Raw genomic sequence first — 19,432 nt, forward strand, 5'->3', positions numbered from 1 at the left:
CTGTAGCATCTTTGAGCATCGTCAGAGTTCAAAGAATATGAGACAAACAGATAAGTGGTCAGAAGAAACACTTTATGAAGTGTTCTAATTTCTTTCAAACAAAATGCATTATTGCTAGCCTTAGAAGTCAGGTGACCAAATTTATATATTACATTTAGCAGGTTTTAATATACTTTCCTCTTCTAAAAATCTTCTTCCAGAAATAAATTAAACAATTATCCATCTGTCATAAGAAAGATTTTCATTGGATATGATAAATATTACCACTAAAACAGTATAAATTGGTGGTATAAAATTTACATTTAAAAATTTTAAGAATGTACTTTCAGAGCTGGAGAGCACTTCCTGCTGTGGCAGAGGACCTGAGTTTGTTCTCACCTACACAGTGGTTCACAACTGCCTATAACTCAAGTTCTAGAAGATCTGATGCCTTATTCTGTACTCCAAGTACTTAAGTAGCATACATTCACACAAACACACATACTCATCAAATTAAAAATAATATCAATCTTAAAAAATAATGATGTACTTTCAAACTGGGCATGATTGTTTAGGCCTGTAAACCCATTTCATCCTTGTAAGGTAGAGGTAGGAGATGAGAAGTTTAATGTTATCCTCTGCTACATAGCAAATGTAGGCTAGTCTGATCAAAACAAACAAACAAAAAGACCCACTTTCTTAAGTTTGATTGTTTTTATTTGTGTGCGTATGTATGTCTGTATGTATGTATGTATGTAAGGCCCTGTGTATGCAGTACCCGTGCAGGCCAGAGGAGAGCACTTTACCTCTTGGACCCTGAGGTATAGGCAGTTGTAACTACCTGACAAGGAACTGGGAACTATACTCGTCTCCTGCAAAAGCTGCAAGCGCTCTTACTGCTATACCATCTCTCTAGCCCCAGAATCTACTTTCAGTCTCTTCTTACAGAAATATAAAACAGTGTAACCACTTTGGGAAAACTATTTGCCAACTTGTTTTAAAGTTAAATATATGCTTATCATGTGACCCAGCAATTTGGGGAAATAAAAACATTTATCCTCAGAAATGTACATGAAAGTCATGCCTTTAATCCCAGAACTCAAGAGGCGGAGGGTAGTTGGATCTCTGTGAGTTCAAGGACAGCCAAACCCTACATAGTGAGACCCATCTCAAAGACCCCCCTCAAAAAAGAAATGTACATAAAATAATGTTTATAGTTCCTTAATTCATATTAGTCCAAATTACAGGTCACTGAAATATAAAACAATAAAAAAGAATAAATTCTTTGCATGCTCAAAGCATTAATGAATCATAATGTAATGTTGAAAGAAGCCAGACACAAAAATGTACATGATTATGAAGTGAAAGCAAAATGAATCCTATGACAGAAGCCAGAATAGAGCAAGTTTTGACTTCAAAAGGACACATTAGAACTTTTCAGAGGAGGGGGATGCTGTCTTGGTTAAGAGTGGAAGTGGCTCTTGTAACACAAAGACATGTTAGTGCTACACCTATACCTCACTGACACGGGCAGAAACTCTCCAGATGGACACAGTGTACACACCCAGACATGTGAGGAGAGGTCTCGGACACAGTATGCCTCCGGCACACGGCTGCATTATCTACTTTAATGAGGCTACCACTGGAGCATGAGTCTTCAGAATCATTTTCTGCTCTGATGCTCTGTATAGAAAAACACACAAAGTGGGAAGAGAAATGCACAGAAAGCACAAAGACATTTCCTTACGAAATTCCATTTATTTCCTTTAAAAAACTGTAAAGACATGACTGTTTATAAATCCCTTGAATTGCAAACTTTGTTCGGTGTATTGTCTAGCTCTGCTGCCCCAAGTGCCACTGACACCCCCACACATATTACAACTTACATAATTAAGTAAAACATGGGTTCATGTGGAGTACAGGCAATAGAACCAAATGCAGACTAAAAAGATGTTAATTAATAAAGACTGACAGGAAACTTAAGATATAATTAACAAGTTAGTAAAAGTGAAAACGTATGAAACAATTGTGAATTTTCAGATGTTTTTTCACTTAATATGTTTTTTTCACTTTTTTCACTTAATATATGCAACCAGTTGTTTATTGTATCTAGGTCAATACTCACCTGGCCAGACAGCTGGAATCTCAGTGTGTGTTTCATGTGAGGTTCTTTAGCAGGGTGGCACTCAACATCCCAAAACTGGGAATAATTTCCTCTCTGTCTGGGCAGAAACATGACGGAGACCTACAAAACACACAAATCTTTACACACAGATCAGAATTTCAAAGTTTGGTGTGAACCAAGTAAAGTTGACAAATGCATCTATACTGGCTAGTTTTACCTCTGAAAATAATGAACTTGAGGGCTTGAGAGATGCTCAATGGTTAAGAGCAGTGTCTGTTCTTGCAAAGAACCTAGGATGGAGTCTCAGCACTCACATGATTGGTCACAGCCATTCATAACTCTAGTTCTAAGGAATCTGATACCCTCTTGTGGCCTCCTCAAGTACTGCATGTACACAGTACACAGATATACGTGAATAAAAATATTCATTCATATAACCTTATAAAATAGTTTTATTAAAAAAATTATTTGAACAATTTTATCACATATCCAAAATATATTTTTGTTTAAAGCTGTATATAACATTTCCCTCAAATGTACAGTATATGCTTTTTTGGAGGAATAGAGTTTTCATACTATTAGAGCTGTGTGACTGGAGGAAATCCCACCATGAAGACAATCTACTCCCTTTAACCTCCTTACTGAGGCCTTATCAGTGTGCACATGAGAATAGTGAAGGTGAGGGTGACCAGATAGTGCTAAACTATAATAGCTCATACGGGAAGTAATTCAGAATGCTAGTCAGAGCTAGCTGCCCTGCGCACACAGTTTACACGTATAAACAAACTGCACATGTCCAGCCCGTGAACGCTCAATTGCAGGGCTAAAGGGGGCCCCAGTGGCAATTTTGGCTGTTGACAGCAAGAGAAAAGTTCTCAACAGTAATCTGAGATCTATAACAGTATCCAGGGCCCAAGAACCCTGGGTGTGAAGACACCTAGACCTTTACAGCAGTTAACTACCAAACCCCTGCTTCTCATATAAGCAGTGTCCAAAGGCAGCCCCCACAGTCATAAGTGACTAATGGGTTCCCACCAATCAACAAACAGAGGTGCCACCTTCTAACAGTCAAGTACTTTCCTGCAGTGGCTGAGAAAGCAAGCGGGGGGGGGGGGGGAGAATCCCAGTTGCTACTGAACCCATGCAAGAATCCCCAAAAGGAGGAGGCTATGTCTGACAACCTAACATGTGAAAAGTCCCAGAGACATTGAGGTGGTGACTAGAATGAATCAAAACCAACTGAACAAAAGAAGACTGAGAGGAAGAACCCAGAGTGCGACTGGAGTCAGGAAGCAGGCTGCAGCCCCCAATTAGTGAAGGTCTGTCTGCTAAGGACAGACAGCTCCACCACCATAGCAACAAAAGCAGCCCCTCTCTCTGCAACAGTCATTAGCCACCCACAGCTGAGAAAAACTTGGGGGTTCCCTTTTGAAAACTAAGTATCTGCTTCCCTCCACTGACCTAGCTGAGTATACCCTTGAGTTTTGGTAAGCTTTCTCTTGCCCCTCCTAGGTTTGATAGAAAGGAAGAACCTGAGAAAGTCGGATATATTTTCTGAGGGGGGAGAGAAGGAAGGCTCCCAGACAGAATCCACTCAGCCTGTTCTGCAGCCAGAAACCAGAAGACTGCCTTCCAGACAGACCCACTGGTGACCTGCCACAGTGGCAGCTTCTGCTTCAAGTGAGGAACTCACTAGAACTCCTAATGCTCCGCCCTCGTCCTCAAGGATTCAACCTACAGCTGCAGGTGGGCGAATTTATTCTTGTCCCAGCCCCCAAGACTCAAGCGAGGTTGCTGTAACCTGCTTTCTGCAGACTGCTCTGCAAGGAATTGCTCTTGGCTGGCATCCTGAGACCCTCGGAAGACTTCACGCTGTAACACTTGCTGACAGTCTCTGAGCTGGCACCTGGAGTAGGGCACAGAGCTGGACTCTACTTTCCTATGTAAGTTGTTGCTCCCATAGGGCAAATAAAGACCCCCCCATTTTCCCTCCACTCTCTGCCCACTCGTTTTGGATATCCTGGGGGGAAAAAACTTGCCATCTTACTATGATAACGTGGCAATATTTTAAAGTAGTGCTTCATAAAGTTAGTGTTTAAAAGCCTTGGCTTTAAAAAAAAAAAAAAAAAAAAAAAGCCTTGGCTTTAGCCACAAATTTAAGAGTTAATAGCTGTGATCACCAATGAGTATCTCTGAGTCTGGACTAAACATTAAGACATGTAAGGTTCATGTGAACACGTAACCTTATTCCTGCCACTGCAGATTCTGAGAGCTTAGAGGGAAAGGCAGAACAGACCCAGGTGAGAACATCCAGTCCAGGGAATTAAACACAATGAAGCAGAGGGGCCAATCATGAAAACAAAAACATCCTACTCAGGTACAAAATATGCAATTTGTAAAAGTTAGGACTCTAAAAATTAAATCCAAAGCAAAACAAAGAGAAAAAAAAACATGTATTATTACTATTACATTATTATACTGTACTATTATTACTATACTATAAATGTATCATACTCAATACACGCCCTGAAAACTGCTAAATTGTCTAAGTTTCAGTGGACCGCCTCATACCCAGGAGTATATGGACAGCGCATAAACTTAATGGGTCGTTTTCTTCCTATTTTTTTTTTATATGTATAAGTGTTTTGCGTGTATGCAAGTCAATGCACAGTGTGCTTGCCTGATCCCTGTAGAAGCCAAAAGGGGGTGTTGGATTCCTTGGAATAAGGGTTACAGAGAGTTGTGAGCCACCATATGGGTACTGGGAATTGAACCTATGTTCTCTAGAAGAAGAGCAACAAGTGCTCTTAACCACTGAGCCATTCTGTTTCCAGAATCCTGATGGATACATAAATTGATAGATTTCTTTAGTTTTTCCAACTATTACAGCTATAGTAAACAATGTTGCCATGAATATTTGCATATCCATTAGAAGAGCTACAGTGGACTCATATATTTGAACACTGGGATATCCAGTTGGTGGAACTGTTTGGGAGAGATCAGAAAGTCGACTTGTTAGAGGTCTATCATGGTGGAAAGTCCACACCAGGCCCAGTTAGCTCTGTGCTGAATGCTTGTGGATCAAAATGTAAGCTCTCATTACTGCTGCACTGTCACGCCTGCTTGCCTACTGCCACATACCCTACCATGACAGTCATGAACTCTGAACCTCTAAGTCCTAAGTCGCTTGGGTCACAGTGTCTTAGTACAGCAACAGAGAACTAAGACAGCAGCCCTGGCTGCCCTGGAACTCACTATATAGAACAGGCTGCTTCAAATTCAGATTCACCTGTTTCTGCCTCCAGAGTGTTGGAATTAAAAGTATGCATCACCATGTCCAGCAGCCATTTGCATTTATTCAAAAGTATATATCCAAGCCAGGCATGGTGGCACACACCCATAATCCCAGAACTAAGGGAGGCAAAGGCAGGCAGATTGCTATGAGTTTGAGGCCAGCCTGGTCTACAAAGGAAGTCCAGGACAGCCAGGGCTACACAGAGAAACCCTGTCTTGAAAAGCCAAAAGAGAGAAAACACGAAGTGGAAGTACTATGGCCTACTGAAATTCTATCTTTCAGAATTGTCAAACTGCTTTTTGCTGGGTGCCGCCGGCTGCTTACTGTCGAAATAGGAAAGTTCATGACACCCGGGAAAAGTGGTGCTGGTCCTGGCTAGACAAAAAGCCGTCATGGGAAGAATACTGATGATGGCACCTCAGACAGCAATTACAGCCATGCCCTGGTGGCAGGAATCGACTACTATCCTAGAAAAGTGACAGCTGCCATGGGCATGAAGAAAATGGCCAAGAGATCAAAGATCAAGTTCTTTGGGAAAGTTTATAACTACAGTCACCTCACACCCACAAGGTACTCTGTGGACATCCCCTTGAACAAAACTTTTGTCAACAAGGATGTCTTTAGAGACTCAGCTCTGAAACGCAAGACCAGGCAGGAGGCCAAAGTCAAGTTTGAAGAACAATACAACACAGGGAAGAACAGTTTTTCCAGAAACTTCACTTTTAGGTATATTTTCATTTCCATCATTAAAAATAAAAAAAGGGAGTTTCAAACCTTTTTACTTGACTATACCATATTCTAATACATTCCTAACAGCAACACAAAAGAATTCCATTTTCTCTATGTGTTCAGTGAAGCTATTGGTTGTTTTTAAGATCAGATCTTAAACAGATTAGCAAATGACAGCTCATTTCTGACTTTGATTGCATTTTACAAATGACTAACAATTCTAAGTGTTTTGAGTTAATGGCCACTGCATATCTTCTTGGAGAAACATCTATCTGAGTCCTTGGCTCATTTTAGAAACCGGGTCATTTGTCTAAGGCATAAATGTTAAATATTCTGAACACAAGTCCTTTGACAAATTCATGACTTTCAAATATTTCTCCCACCTTGTAGACCTTTTATTTTATAGAGTTGATTACATGAACAAGTATTACTAATTTTAACAATTCACCACATTCTTTGACACTTTGCTGGTGTCATACTTAAATGACCGGGGCATAATTCAAAGGCCATGAAGATTTGTTTGTACGTATTTTTTAAGGGCTTTATTACTTTTTGCTTTTACATTTAAGACCCACTTGAGTTACTTTTTCTATACAGTAACTGTAGTTTACATGTATAATGTCCCCTACAGTTTCACATTTGAACACTTGGTATCCAGTTTGTGGTGCTGTTTTAGAAGGCTGAGGAACTGTTAGGAAGTTGAGTCTAACTAAAGGAAATGAATCACTAGAGACAGGCTTTAAGGTTTTATAGCACAGTCCACCTTCCTGTCCACTCTCTGCTGCTTATTTTGCCAGGACGTGAGGCAGTAAGGAGTCCCAGCTGCACAGTCCTCTCACCATGTCACCTCCTCCATAAAGGACTGGATCCCTTCAACCTGTGAGCCAAAATAAACTTCCACCCTTTAGGCTGCTTCTTGTCAGGTATTTTATTATTGCAATGAGCAAAGTAACTAATGCAACAGGTGAGGATCATGTTTGACCTGAGCGTATCTTGTTTTCCCACTGCCATTTGTTGTATTTCTCCACTTTGCCTTAGTTCCCTAATTAAGAATATCAACTGATCACAGACATGAGGGCTGAGTTCTAAGCCATTCCCTTCTGTACTCCATTCACCTTCTTGGGACAGTACTTCGGCTTTGTAAGTTTTGAAAATGAGAACTGTAAGTCCTCCTACATCACTGTGCTTTTTTTTTTCATGCTATTTTCATTACTGTGGATCCCCTGTATATGTATCTACATAAATTCAGGACCACTCCATCAACTTTAAAACAAAACCAACGGGAAACTAAAGTATATGAACAAAGAGAAGTAAAAGAAGGTTGTATGGGGACATACAACCAGAAAGCAAATGCTTAGTTTCAGAGATAAGAAGCCTAAAGCAGAGACTGAAACCTTAAAAAAATAAAAAATAAATAAATAATTTAAAAAGACCCCATCCAACACACACATGCACACATTTTCCTGCTTATTTTGTGATATAATATATACAAGGCACCACCTTCTCACATCCTGGATGATGCCAACATCAACTTTTCTATTAACTCTGACATTGTCTATTACTCTCAAGCTGGATTTCACATCACCACTGATGGATAATCAGCATATCATGAGCATGTGTAACCCCTGAAACTAAGAAACTGGCCTGAAGGTGAGTGACACCGCATAAGTGTTACATTGTGGCCACAATTAAACTGATCCGAAATAAATCTGAGAGGCCCTGGAGTTCCTGTCCCATAAATTTCTAACCATAAACGCAACATCAAATGGATTTCAGAGTAATTATGGAGCCCTCGATTCTAATTCTGACAAGACAAAGTTTCTAGGCCTTCCTTCAACTCACTCTCTGTTCCCAGTTCATTTAAAATTCTACAGCATTCCTCTTTTTGCTCTGAGAGGAGTATTTTTAAATACAGCAACTTTTCTGAAGAGTAAAAAAATAACCACTTAAACCCACAAATAAAACAAAACACAATTAAAAAACTTAAAGCCAAGGTAAGCTTTGTTTTTCATTTTTATATGCATGTATGTGTGTGCATATCCAAAGGCCAGTTGAGTCAGATCCCTGGAAGCTGGAGATACAGGCAGTTATGAGCCACCCAATATGAGTGCTGGGAAACAAACTACGCTCCTCTGCAAGCGCAGGAAGTGCTCCTAACAACCAAGCCATTTCTCCAGGCCTCTGGCTAAGGTTTTGAGTAGGACTGTGTATGTAACAACAAATAATGAAAAAGAGGGACTGTCTCTGACATGAACTCAGTGGCTGGCTCTTTGACCTCCCCACCCCCAAGGGAGGAACTGCTTTGCTAGGCCACAGAGTAGGACATTGCAGCTAGTCCTGTTGAGACCTGATAAGCTAGAGCCAGATGGAAGGGGAGAAGGATCTCCCCTATCAGTGGACTTAGAGAGGGGCAGGGAGGAGATGAGGGAGGGAGAATGGAATTAGGAGGGAGGGAGGGGGCTAGAGCTGGGATACAAAGTAAATAAACTAATTAATATAAAAAAAAGAGGTCCTGAAATTCAGAGAATGAGGAGTAATAGGTTTTGGAGGGAGGAGGGGAAGGAGAAAATGACATCTCAAAAAATAAAAAATAATTTTAAAAATCATACTTCTAAAATAAATAAAAGTTCACAACAATTGGAAGGATTGCTATCCATAAAAATATATTGATAACTATGCTGTGAATGTTGGATTTTTTCTGAAGAACAGCAGTTTCAGTGGCTATAGTTGGTAGACAAAACTACTGTCTTCATCAGTGAAGTTTATTATAAACGCTTGCAGCTGCAACCCTTAATCACCACACTCGGACTGTTCAGCTAACACTTCTCTGGAAGCAGGCTTCCCGCCACAGCACAACAGTGGTATGCTTGTAACGGCAGACCTCTTCTCCAGTGGACGCTGGCTCTGAGGCCAGCTCTGGTCTGCAGGAGACAAACTTGAGTGCCCAGGTCACATGATTCACTCCTACGAGAATAATATTATACTCTTGCAAGCTGTCTATGAGAAATTTCCAAAACTCACCTTTTGGATTCTATAACCTTCCAGTGTGCCAGAAATGGGGCAGCACCTGAACGCTGTGTAGGTGGCTCTGAAAACATCTCCAGTCTCGTCAATTTTCTGGAAAATAATCATTTACAAATTCAATGACTATTTCATTATTCAAATAATTTAAAAAACATCCAATAAATTAATCAAAGAGATCCCATTTTTGTTAAAGTTACAGAGGAAAGGACAAATCCATCTCAAAAATAGGTCAGGAACACTCAGTATATTCCTAAGAAAGAGCCTCCTCCCCATTTAAGCTCTGCGCATGCCAATACATCAGCTGTCACCAGCAGACAGAAGGTTAAATCTGTCCACTGTGAGCTTGATGCTATTTATGTTAAATTATTGTCTTCCTCAAAACTGCTGAATGTATCTATATTTTAATACTCCTGCAAAACTAAATCATTATTGCAATAAATCCAGTAACTACCTACCTTAAAACTGTGTCACAGGCAGGCATGGTGGCACACACCTTTAATCCCAGCATTTAGAAGGCAGAGGCAGAAGGATCTCTATGAATTTAAGGCCAGTCTGAACTACAGAGTTCAAGGCCAGCCAATGCTACAAAGAGATCTTGTTGTAACAGAACAAAATAACAACAGCAAACAGTGTCACAAAAGACTAAGCCATACAAGTGACAAGCTGTTCTCAATGGGCAGTACCACTGGAAGAGCTATGTAGCAGGTGGCAGGCCAACAGCAGAGTGCTCCCCCCACCCACAGCAGCTCCCACGGCTAAACCATGACAGTACAATGATGAGTGAACACAGGGCACAGTTCACATGAAACAGAAGCAGTGTGTGCACACACAGGCTCAAAATAAAACCCTTAACACTTCTCTAATTAAGTTACTTCAGATAAAAATCAGAACTAGGAGAATTAAATGGAGCAAACATTTTTGCTTTGTTTTGCATTTTTAAATAAGTTTTCTAATTTGACTCTCAGAATTATCTGGTGAAAAAACTGGATATACATCATCCCTACCTACAGAAAAGCAGGAGTAAACTGGTGGCACAACCAACATGTCAACCTGTCCTTGTATTCAGACCTCACAGAGTCTAAACAGTGAGATGACTGACCTTGACATATGGGGGAGCAAAAGATGACAGGTGCCATTTCACATCTGTGGGGCCACCATTCGCTAGTTCCACAAAGTTCTCTGAAAAGAAGAAAAAAATGCAGCACTTGACTCTGAAAGGCTAGTGGCAAGCAGCTCTGTGACAAACTTCATAACCTTATAGTCCAGTGGAAACTACAGAATTTTCTAGACAATCAGATATGTCAAATATCCTGTTTTGGATTTTTTGTTTCAAAAGTATAATACAAAGATATTGAAGAGCTGAAACACAAAAATGAGATTATAATGGAATGGGAGGACCGGTGTCAATGATTCACATGGTCAAATTAGAGGAGAAGCAGGTTCTATCCTGGATCTAACACCTTTAAGAACACATGACCTGAGCACACAGCAGTCACCAGCCAGAGTTTATAGGCTCTCTCAGGGAAAGCAAAAAGGAGGAGGAAGGGCACAGGTGGCAGCAGAGTATAATAGGAACAGGACACCAGTGGGCCCAGGGCTCAGTTGCACAAAATTCTCAAAGAATTCTGAAAGGAACAAAGCAAGAGAATGCATCAGCACCCAGCTGGGAAGTGCTCCAAGGAGGGAGGCTTCACCTAACATAGACTACAGCTTTGGCAAAACAGCTCTTCTGGGAGTTCCTATCAAGCTGGCCAGGCAATGTGCTGATGGCAGCTAGCCAAACTAAGAAAGGGAAGGCAGGGAACAGGATCCTTCTACCAATGGGTGTGCTGAGGAAGGTGGCAGTTGCAGACAAATAAGAGGGCAATGTAAAATGTCTATAATGGTAGCACACTGTGGGCTCATTGAAAGGAGCCAACAGAAAAGGAAAAATGAAGGACAAGCAAAGGACAGGCCAGGGAGAGTTCCTGAGAAAGCAGAGTAGATGGGGCTAGATTTAAGCAGAAGGCTTCCTTTACGACAGAAAACAGAGAGATTTCATTTAGTCTAATGACTTCTCTGTGTGAGGCAAAGCCAGAAGCTGTAGCAAGTGAGAGGACTCGGAACAGCATTGGCTGTTGATGAGAACATATGATATAACAGCATCTGGGACTATGAATCTGTTGGCAAAGCCTTATATGGTTTTGCCCAGCAATGTCCTGATACTGAAGGGGGAACATAGGTGGTCAGACAACTAGGTTTAACTATGGCTTAACAGGAAGGCAAGGCTTATCAAGAAAAAGAGGGAAGAGGACTATTACCAGCACAGGCCACAGGATTCAAGGGGCCTGAGAAAAGAGGGACCTGAGGCAAGTGGTAAAGGGCATGAATGGTGTGAGCCTTAGAATGGAGACTTCGACAAGGTTGAAAAGACTGAAATTCTTAGAGCAGGCAAAAGACAGGAAAAGTCCCCAGATAAGAGTGAGAGCAGCGTGAGCTACTGGGGATAAATGGCAACGTCCAGGAGAGGCCTACAAAGAAGGAAACAGAGTCAAAGGGAAGTACTTTTTGTCTCAGTGAGACAGGGACCCAAATCCTTTCTAGAATACCCAAATAACACTACTCATTTAGCAAAGGTCAGCAAGGACCTTTGAGAAAAAGAGATAAAGATAAAAAGCAATTATGTGAAACTTTGGAGGAACATTACTACAGAGTACCTGCTGAATGGTGAAGACCAAGCCCATTGCTTTAGATACATAACTGAACAGATGCACGACTGAATCCCCCCTCAGTGTGCTTGTGATGGTGATGGTTACAACAGCCCCTTAGCACACGGGGAAATTCAGCAGTGTACCTAGCCACTTGAGGACCTTAAAAATCAATCAGGTCCAAGCCACTGTGATGGTTTGAATGAAAATGGCCTCCACAGGCTGACAGGGAATGGCACTATTGGGGAGGTGTGGTCTTTTTGGAGGAAGTGTGTCAACGGGGGTAGGCTTTCGTGCTTCAGAAGCCCAAACCAGGCCCAGGAGCACTCTCTTCCTCTGTTTGCTGATCTAGATGTAAAACTCTCTAGTATCACGTCTCTGTGTACTATCATGCTTCCTGCCATGATGATAATAAACCTAAACCTCAATTATAATAAGCCAAACCCCAATTAAATATTTTTCTTTAAGAGTTGCTGTGGTTATAGTGTCTCTTCAGCCTAAGACACCCATCTCCTTTCTTCTTCCAGGTCAGAGAACTACTAGATCAAAGACCTGGTTGGAACAGAAGAGTAATGACCCATCCAATGAAACCAAAAAGTCCAAGCTTCAGATTTTAAGACGGTGTTTTCAAATCCATCCCATTACTGAAATGACTGTCAATGCCTCCATAATGTTCTCCCTAAGTAGAAGTAAGTTTGGTACTTATCAACTCAAGCTTAAATCTTAGCCAAGGGGCTAGAAGTATAGTTCAGCAGGAAAACACTAACATGTGTGAGGCCTGGCTTTGGTCCCTGGCATACAAAGACAGTAAGTAGATACATAAAAATGAAACAAAACAACAAAACTAACAACAAAGCAGTAGACTGCATGCAGTAACTGACATCCGACCTACCTAATTTTGTGATACAATACCTGAGGTTTTACCAGGTGCTGTTGGAGGAAAAACCACTGTCTTGTTTCTAATTTCCAGTTTTGTGGAAGGTGGTTTTGTTATGGGTTTTGTCAAATGACTAATGGAAGGCTCAGGTGCTGGAGCAAGAATTCCAAATGTGCTGGAGGCCAAATGAGATAACGGTTCTTCAGTCAAATCTTCTCGAATTTGAACTTTTACAATTTTCTGAAATGAGCCAAATGAGTAAGACACAGAGGTAGCTACCAGTTTAAAAGGGCACATTCTGGTTTTTAAATTACAGTAAAGAAATTCCAAACAAACAGAGTACTGGTAAATTTAGAAATTAAAGTTTATTTAGATATCAAAGTAAATCTTTGGTTCTCTCTCCTTTCTCAGCATTACCCTGTCTTCTCCTCCCCCCCTCCCTTCTCCTCCCTCTGCATGTGCATGTGTATGTATGAGCGTATATTCACATGTGCTCAGCACTTACATGGAGGTCAGAGGACAACCTTGGATGTTGGTGCTCATTTTTGTTTGTCTCTAGGTAAAGAGGCCAATGATGTTCAGGGGTTCTCCTGCCTCTGCCTCCATATCACTATAGGAGCATTGGGACAAGCAGATGCATACTCCTATGTCTGGGGCTTTGAACACAGGTCCTGACACTTAGAAGGCAACTGTGTCATCTCCCCTGCCTCCCTCCTTCCTTCTATTCTGATTTTAAAGCAAGTAGCAATAGTTTTTAGGCCCTTACTTTCCACTGTCAGTCTCGCAAGAAAGCTGTTCAGATCGCTATGGGCAAAATTCTGCACTAAGTGCTCCAAGTAAGAATACCTACTTGGTTTCATTTGACTTCTGAAATGCAATGTTAATAAGGATTATGAAACTGAAGCTTCAAAATAAAAGATTGCTGCTCAGAAAAACAAATGAGACGTACCTTCTGACCATTATCACAGTGTATATAGATCAAACCAGTCCATGGGAGCATTGACTGTTTTGTAGACAGAGAAGAATTAGGACTCACAAGAACTTGTGTTTTACTCCTTCAAAAAAAAAACAAAAAAAAAAAACACTGAGAATATTCAATTCAATTTTACAGTAGTAGTGACAAAAATTACAAATACTGTTCTACCAATAACCAATCATTTTCTATGGCTGAGAAAATACACAGAATGTGGTTCGCTCCTTCCTTAACATCCTCACACAGCTCACCTGGTCTCAAAGCCCAACAAAGGCAAGCAAAAAGTATACTGGCACAAGCCCTCAGCCCAAGAGAAACTGTCTGGAATACAAACCACTGAACAGAAATGCCACCTCAGAACCAAGTCCAGACAGAATCATACTACACAAACGCTGAGCCACTTGACAGTAAGGGATAGCATGGTCACAGCACAAAGCAGACTAACTTCCCAGTAAACTGAAAGGAAATGCAGGAGGAAAGGGGGTAGTACGTTAATTAACCAGTTATTTATCTTTGTTCTCAAATTTCTCATCCAGGACCATGTGTGTTTAAATGAAGAAATCAGACTTGTGTCTATGAAAAATCCCACTTGTCAAAAATAGCACGGCAAAATTATCTCCTTTGCTAATAGCTAATACATGGAACCCTGGGGTCATTTGTAAAATAACTGTTCCACCATCCCTCTTATCTCTTCACTCATTAGCTGGCCAGGACCTGTTGCATTTGATAAGCACTCAGTACAAGCAGAGCTGATTGGTTTACTCCAGGGATACTCTGGGTACCCGTCCTTACATTAGCTATAGCATCAGTCCAGCAAACTCTATAAATACACACAATTGTAATTCTGCAAATGTAAAGGAACTCCATGTTGTTCTTCTGCAATGCTGTTAATCACAAATACTAAGCACTCTAGAAGGCACAGTGCTATGCTGACCAGATAAAAACCCTAGAAAGCTGCAGAGCTATGGTTTTCATCTTGTCAATTATCAGGCTGTGTACAGACAGTAGCTGTGTAGGAACAGCTAGTCTCAGAAGACTCCATCTTAAAACATTTTATATAGAAAATTATAGGCTAGGGTGTGACTCAGACATTTCACAACTCAGAAAGTTCTGGCTGAAAAACATCTTCAGAAAAGAACAACAACAAAACCAGAATGCACAGGATTCACACTGCAAACCAAGGAGATAGAAGCAATAAATAGGTAGGCTTTCTAAGAGACTGCGAACCCTCATCACATACCTGGCTTTATTTCCTACACTGTGATTTTGTAAGCAAAGTAAGCGTGTCAGAAACACTTTGATGTCTTCCACTCCACGGTCTCTGTTCCTCACAATCATGTCTCTTCATCACCTTAGGGTGCCCTACCTGGCTTTATGTATGCTCTCTACTCCACTAAAAGGAGTGATTCTTAACTGTGTGTTACAAACCACATGTGTGCTTTGTTAGCACAAAGCAAACTTCTACTGAGTAACTTCATTTGCTTATTTCTGCAGTGCTGGGAACAAAAACTAGGGCCTTGCACATGCTAGGCAAGAGCGCGTTGACTGAGCTAGACATTAACCCTCAACAAAGTTATAGAGGTAACTTGGACAAGAAAAGGAATCAGTAGGAGTGGGAACAGAAGAAAAATATGATCAAAATACACGTATGAAATATTTTATACTCATTATATATAACTAATACATTATTTTAAGAGGCCTCCAAAAATCTAGGCAAGGAGGTGCACACCTTTAATTCAAACATTTACAGGAGAGTCAGACAGATCTCTGAGTTCGAGGCCAGCCTGGTATACAGAGAAAATTCTATGATAGCCAGGGCTATATTAATAAACACTGTCTCAAAAAAAAAAGGGGGGGGCCTCCATGATGGCATTTGATTAACACTGAAGAAAACCTTTAAAAACCATACTTACTCTGGCGTGATAAATCCATGTTGTGGTGTAACTGTTAGGCAATGTGCTGGCCAGTATAGCTCAAATTTCAGTAACCTAACAGAGTTATTTATAATCTGGAAACGTCCCGTTTTTACCATGTCACCTATTGTATCAGATAAATAATGTTAATTGCATTTAGTCATAATGAAAAAGACAAGTGTTAGTAATACTGAATTCTGAGTAAATGCACTTATATAATAGTTTATTTCACTTAATAGTCCAACTGTAGAGATTTCTTTTTTTATTTTTATTTTATTTTTATTTTTAGATTTATTTATTTATTACGTATACAATATTCTGTCTGCATATAGACCTACATGCTAGAAGAGGGCACCAGATCTCATTACAAATGGTTGTGAGCCACCATGTGGGTACTGGGAATTGAACTCAGGACCTCTGGAAGAACAGCCAATACTCTTAACCTCTTAGCCGTCTCTACAGCCCTATTTTATTTTTAATTACACTTTATTTACTTTGTATCCCCCCTCTAGTTTCCTCCCTCCTCCCCTCCCAAACCCTCTTCCTTCTCCACGCATTCCCCTCCCCAAGTCCACTGGTAGGGGAGGGTTTCTTTTTCTTCCTTCTGATCCTAGTCTGTTAGGTCTCATCAGGAGTGGCTGCATTGTCTTCCTCTGTGGCCTGGTAAGGCTGCTCCCCACTCAGGGGGAGGTGATCAAAGAACAGGCCAATCAGTTCATGTCAGAAGCAGTCCCTGTTCCCATTACTATGGAACCCACTTGGACACTGAACTTCCATGGGCTGTGCAGAGGTTCTAGGTTATCTCCACGCCTGGTACTTGGTTGGAGTATGAGTCTCAGGAAAGAACCCTGTGCTCAAATTTTTTGGTTCTATACGAATTTCAACTCTATGTTCAAGTAGTTCTTGATAACTCCTGGAAACTACAAAGACACTGGCTACACTAACCCAGGTTAGAGAGAATGCCCTGAAAATGCTTTCACCTACTCTCACTGTAGGAAGCATCCATTTACAATTTGTTCCTACTCTGAACCCATAGTATCAGTGTCAAGTCAAAAAGCAGCAAGTAGAGCGCTGCAGGTGGCGTACTGATTGTCAGGTCTCATGTGGGAGCCAGTCTAGAGTCAGCCACAGACACAGAGATGTAGAACTGACCCCACAGACACAGAGATGGGAGACTCGACTCCCAGATGCACTTCTGAGCTCTTACCGAAATATTCACAAGTAGCAGCAGCTACCAGAATCAAGTGTTCTGGATGGACAGCCCAACTTTCTTCAGAGGCTGGTGTGCCCTGAGCTGGGTCGGCAGTTTGTGAAAGAAAAGGAGAACCCTGAGGGCCTTTAACTGGTAAAACATCCAAAGAGACGTTGCCACTTTGTTTTACAGAAGTTCCAGATTCACTGGGAAAATTACTTAAAAACAGAAAAGTAATAAAGAGACATTAAAACTTCTAACAAATTTAATTATTTCACATTTTATATCAATGCATATAAAATAAAAAATTATGACAGAAGTAAAAGGGTATGATATACCATATATTTTCCAGTAACTATAAAGACTCCATATTTTTTTATATACTTAAAAGTACTTTATAGGGGGCTGGAGAGATGGCTCAGAGGTTAAGTACTATAGGGCTTAGGATGAAGCTCTGAGATAAGGTGCTCACCGAGCAGGACAATGCTCTGGGGTTTGACCCTAGCAGGAGATAAAAGACAGAAAATTAAAAAACAAAACAAAGAAAGAACAAAAAACAAACAAACAAAAAACAGTGTAAGCTACAGAACATATATGTTGTAACTTTAATCACACTTTTTTTTTTGGCCTTACAGATTTGTATCTTAAATCCCTTAAAAGATTTATTGGAAAATGGCGCAACAAAAGAAAAGCCAAATTCATTAAGCATGGTGATGTGTGCCTTTAATTCCAACACTCTGGGCACAGACAGGTAGTTCTCAGTGAATTGGCGGCTATCCTGTTCCACACAGGCACTCCACGCCAGCCAGGACTACACAGTCAGACCTTATCAAAAAAATAAAAAGAAGAAAGAGAGAGAAGGTAGGGAGAGAGAGAGAGGGAAAGAAAGAAAGAGAGAGAGAAAGAGAGATAGAGAGAAAAAAGAAAGGAGAGAGAAAGAGAGAAAGAGAAAGAAAGAAAAAAAGAAAAAGAGAGAGAGAAAGAAAGAGAAAAAGAGAAAGAGAGAAAGAAAAAGAGAAAAAGAGAGAAAGAAAGAAAAGAAAGAAAGAAAGAAAAAAGAAAGAAAAGAAAAGAAAAGAAAAGAAAAGAAAAGAAAAGAAAAGAAAAGAAAAGAAAAGAAAAGAAAAGAAAAGAAAAGAAAAGAAAGACCAAATTATCTTTTAACATATCTGTAGCTGCACAATGATAACTGGTTTCACAATAGTGACACCAAAATCCGTGAAAATAGCAAAGCTTCTGGAAAAATGCTAATCCAGTCTAGAAGACTCTTACTGTTTTCCTGTAAGTCTTATAAACAATTCTAATTTACATCTATCTTGCAATCACAAAAGTACAAAATCATAATTGAAGTTTTATTGTGCAGTGTCCAAATATTCCACGACACATGGAACCCAGCCTTATTTCCAATAAAAAAAAAAAAAAAACAAATAGAAAAATCAGAAGGGAACCCCTGCCTCTCCTTTTTACCAGTACATGCTCACCTTGGTTTCAAATCTGACTTTACTGCACAAGAGACACAAGAGAGGTACTGGAAAGGTCAGACCAGTTGAAATAATTGTTGGTTCTTGGCATTTCTACTTACTGAGGACAAGTTCCTCACTATATAGTTGTAAATGCTCTATTTAATTATTCCTTTAAATATCACTGGAAATGATCAGAACAAGGAATGAGAACAGATGGGAGGGCAGGTGGGGTCACTAGCAGCAGGAATTGGGCTATGGTATTGAACACATAAGGACAATAAACCTGTACACACTGTAGCACTGGGCTCAGGAAACAGAATACATAATGGCATTAGTTGAAATGGCAGAATTGGTGGAACCTTAACGGAAAAGAGGATAATGAGGTTAATTAGAGAAAAACATATAATTATGGGAAGGGTACATGTTAGATAGGAATTGGAGGCACTGATGTTTACTCAGGTTTGCTTTTTCTGAAATATAGAAACATGGATTTATACACAAACTCATGCATTTCTTAGTTCTTCCATTACAATAGCATGGGTACATCTAATGCCATCCCCAGACTTCCAATGTCATTCTCTAAAAAAATGAACTTCTAAGAGAAATGAGCCTGTAATGCTCAGCAAGAAACGTCAGATAAATCTTGAATATCTTGCTGTGCCAATAAGTAAGAAAATACTCACGGACTAAGGGCAACCCATCGAAAGACTTAAAGAGCAGAATGAGATGAGAGAAAAAAAGAAGTCACACTGACTCTACAAACCACCCTGCTATTAGTAAGTATACAAAAAGGAGAAAAGTCTCTTCTTTATGAGCACTGGTGTTTGTTTGCATTCATGTCTGTGTGAGGGTGTCAGATCTCCTGGAACTGGAGTTGCAGACATGTGGGTGCTAGAATTTGACCCCTGGGTTGTCTGGAAGAACAGCAAGTGCTCTTAATCACCAGGCCATCTCTCCAGCCCAAGTCTCTTTAAAGTGGACAGTCAACTAATAAATATAGAAATATAAAAAGAAATACCTTTGATAAAAATGACGTGAATCGGGCAACAATTACCAATAGATGTAAAAACTTCAATAACAAAATAATTCACCAAATCTGGATTTGTTTAAAGATATTAACTTTGTAGTGGAGAAACTTGGAGACACTAATTTTAGCCAAGTAATAAAAATATTGC

General features: G+C 40.3%; 1 protein-coding gene across 4 annotated transcripts in view; it reads right to left on the bottom strand.

The window, feature by feature from the left end:
- Positions 1–19,432, bottom strand: part of Cep192 (centrosomal protein 192) — a 93,502-nt gene that overhangs the window by 4,906 nt on the left and 69,164 nt on the right. For all 4 annotated transcript variants that reach the window (XM_060377120.1, XM_021659515.2, XM_021659514.2 and 1 more), the window contains 8 exons: positions 16,810–17,012; positions 15,603–15,726; positions 13,666–13,771; positions 12,752–12,956; positions 10,252–10,331; positions 9,150–9,245; positions 2,105–2,224; positions 1,544–1,662 (listed from right to left, as the gene is read on the bottom strand). In XM_060377120.1, the coding sequence (XP_060233103.1) occupies positions 1,544–1,662; positions 2,105–2,224; positions 9,150–9,245; positions 10,252–10,331; positions 12,752–12,956; positions 13,666–13,771; positions 15,603–15,726; positions 16,810–17,012 (1,053 nt within the window). The remainder of the gene's footprint in view (positions 1–1,543; positions 1,663–2,104; positions 2,225–9,149; positions 9,246–10,251; positions 10,332–12,751; positions 12,957–13,665; positions 13,772–15,602; positions 15,727–16,809; positions 17,013–19,432) is intronic.

This window comes from Meriones unguiculatus, chromosome 2 (assembly GCF_030254825.1).
Source record: "Meriones unguiculatus strain TT.TT164.6M chromosome 2, Bangor_MerUng_6.1, whole genome shotgun sequence".
Taxonomy (NCBI): Eukaryota; Metazoa; Chordata; class Mammalia; order Rodentia; family Muridae; genus Meriones; species Meriones unguiculatus.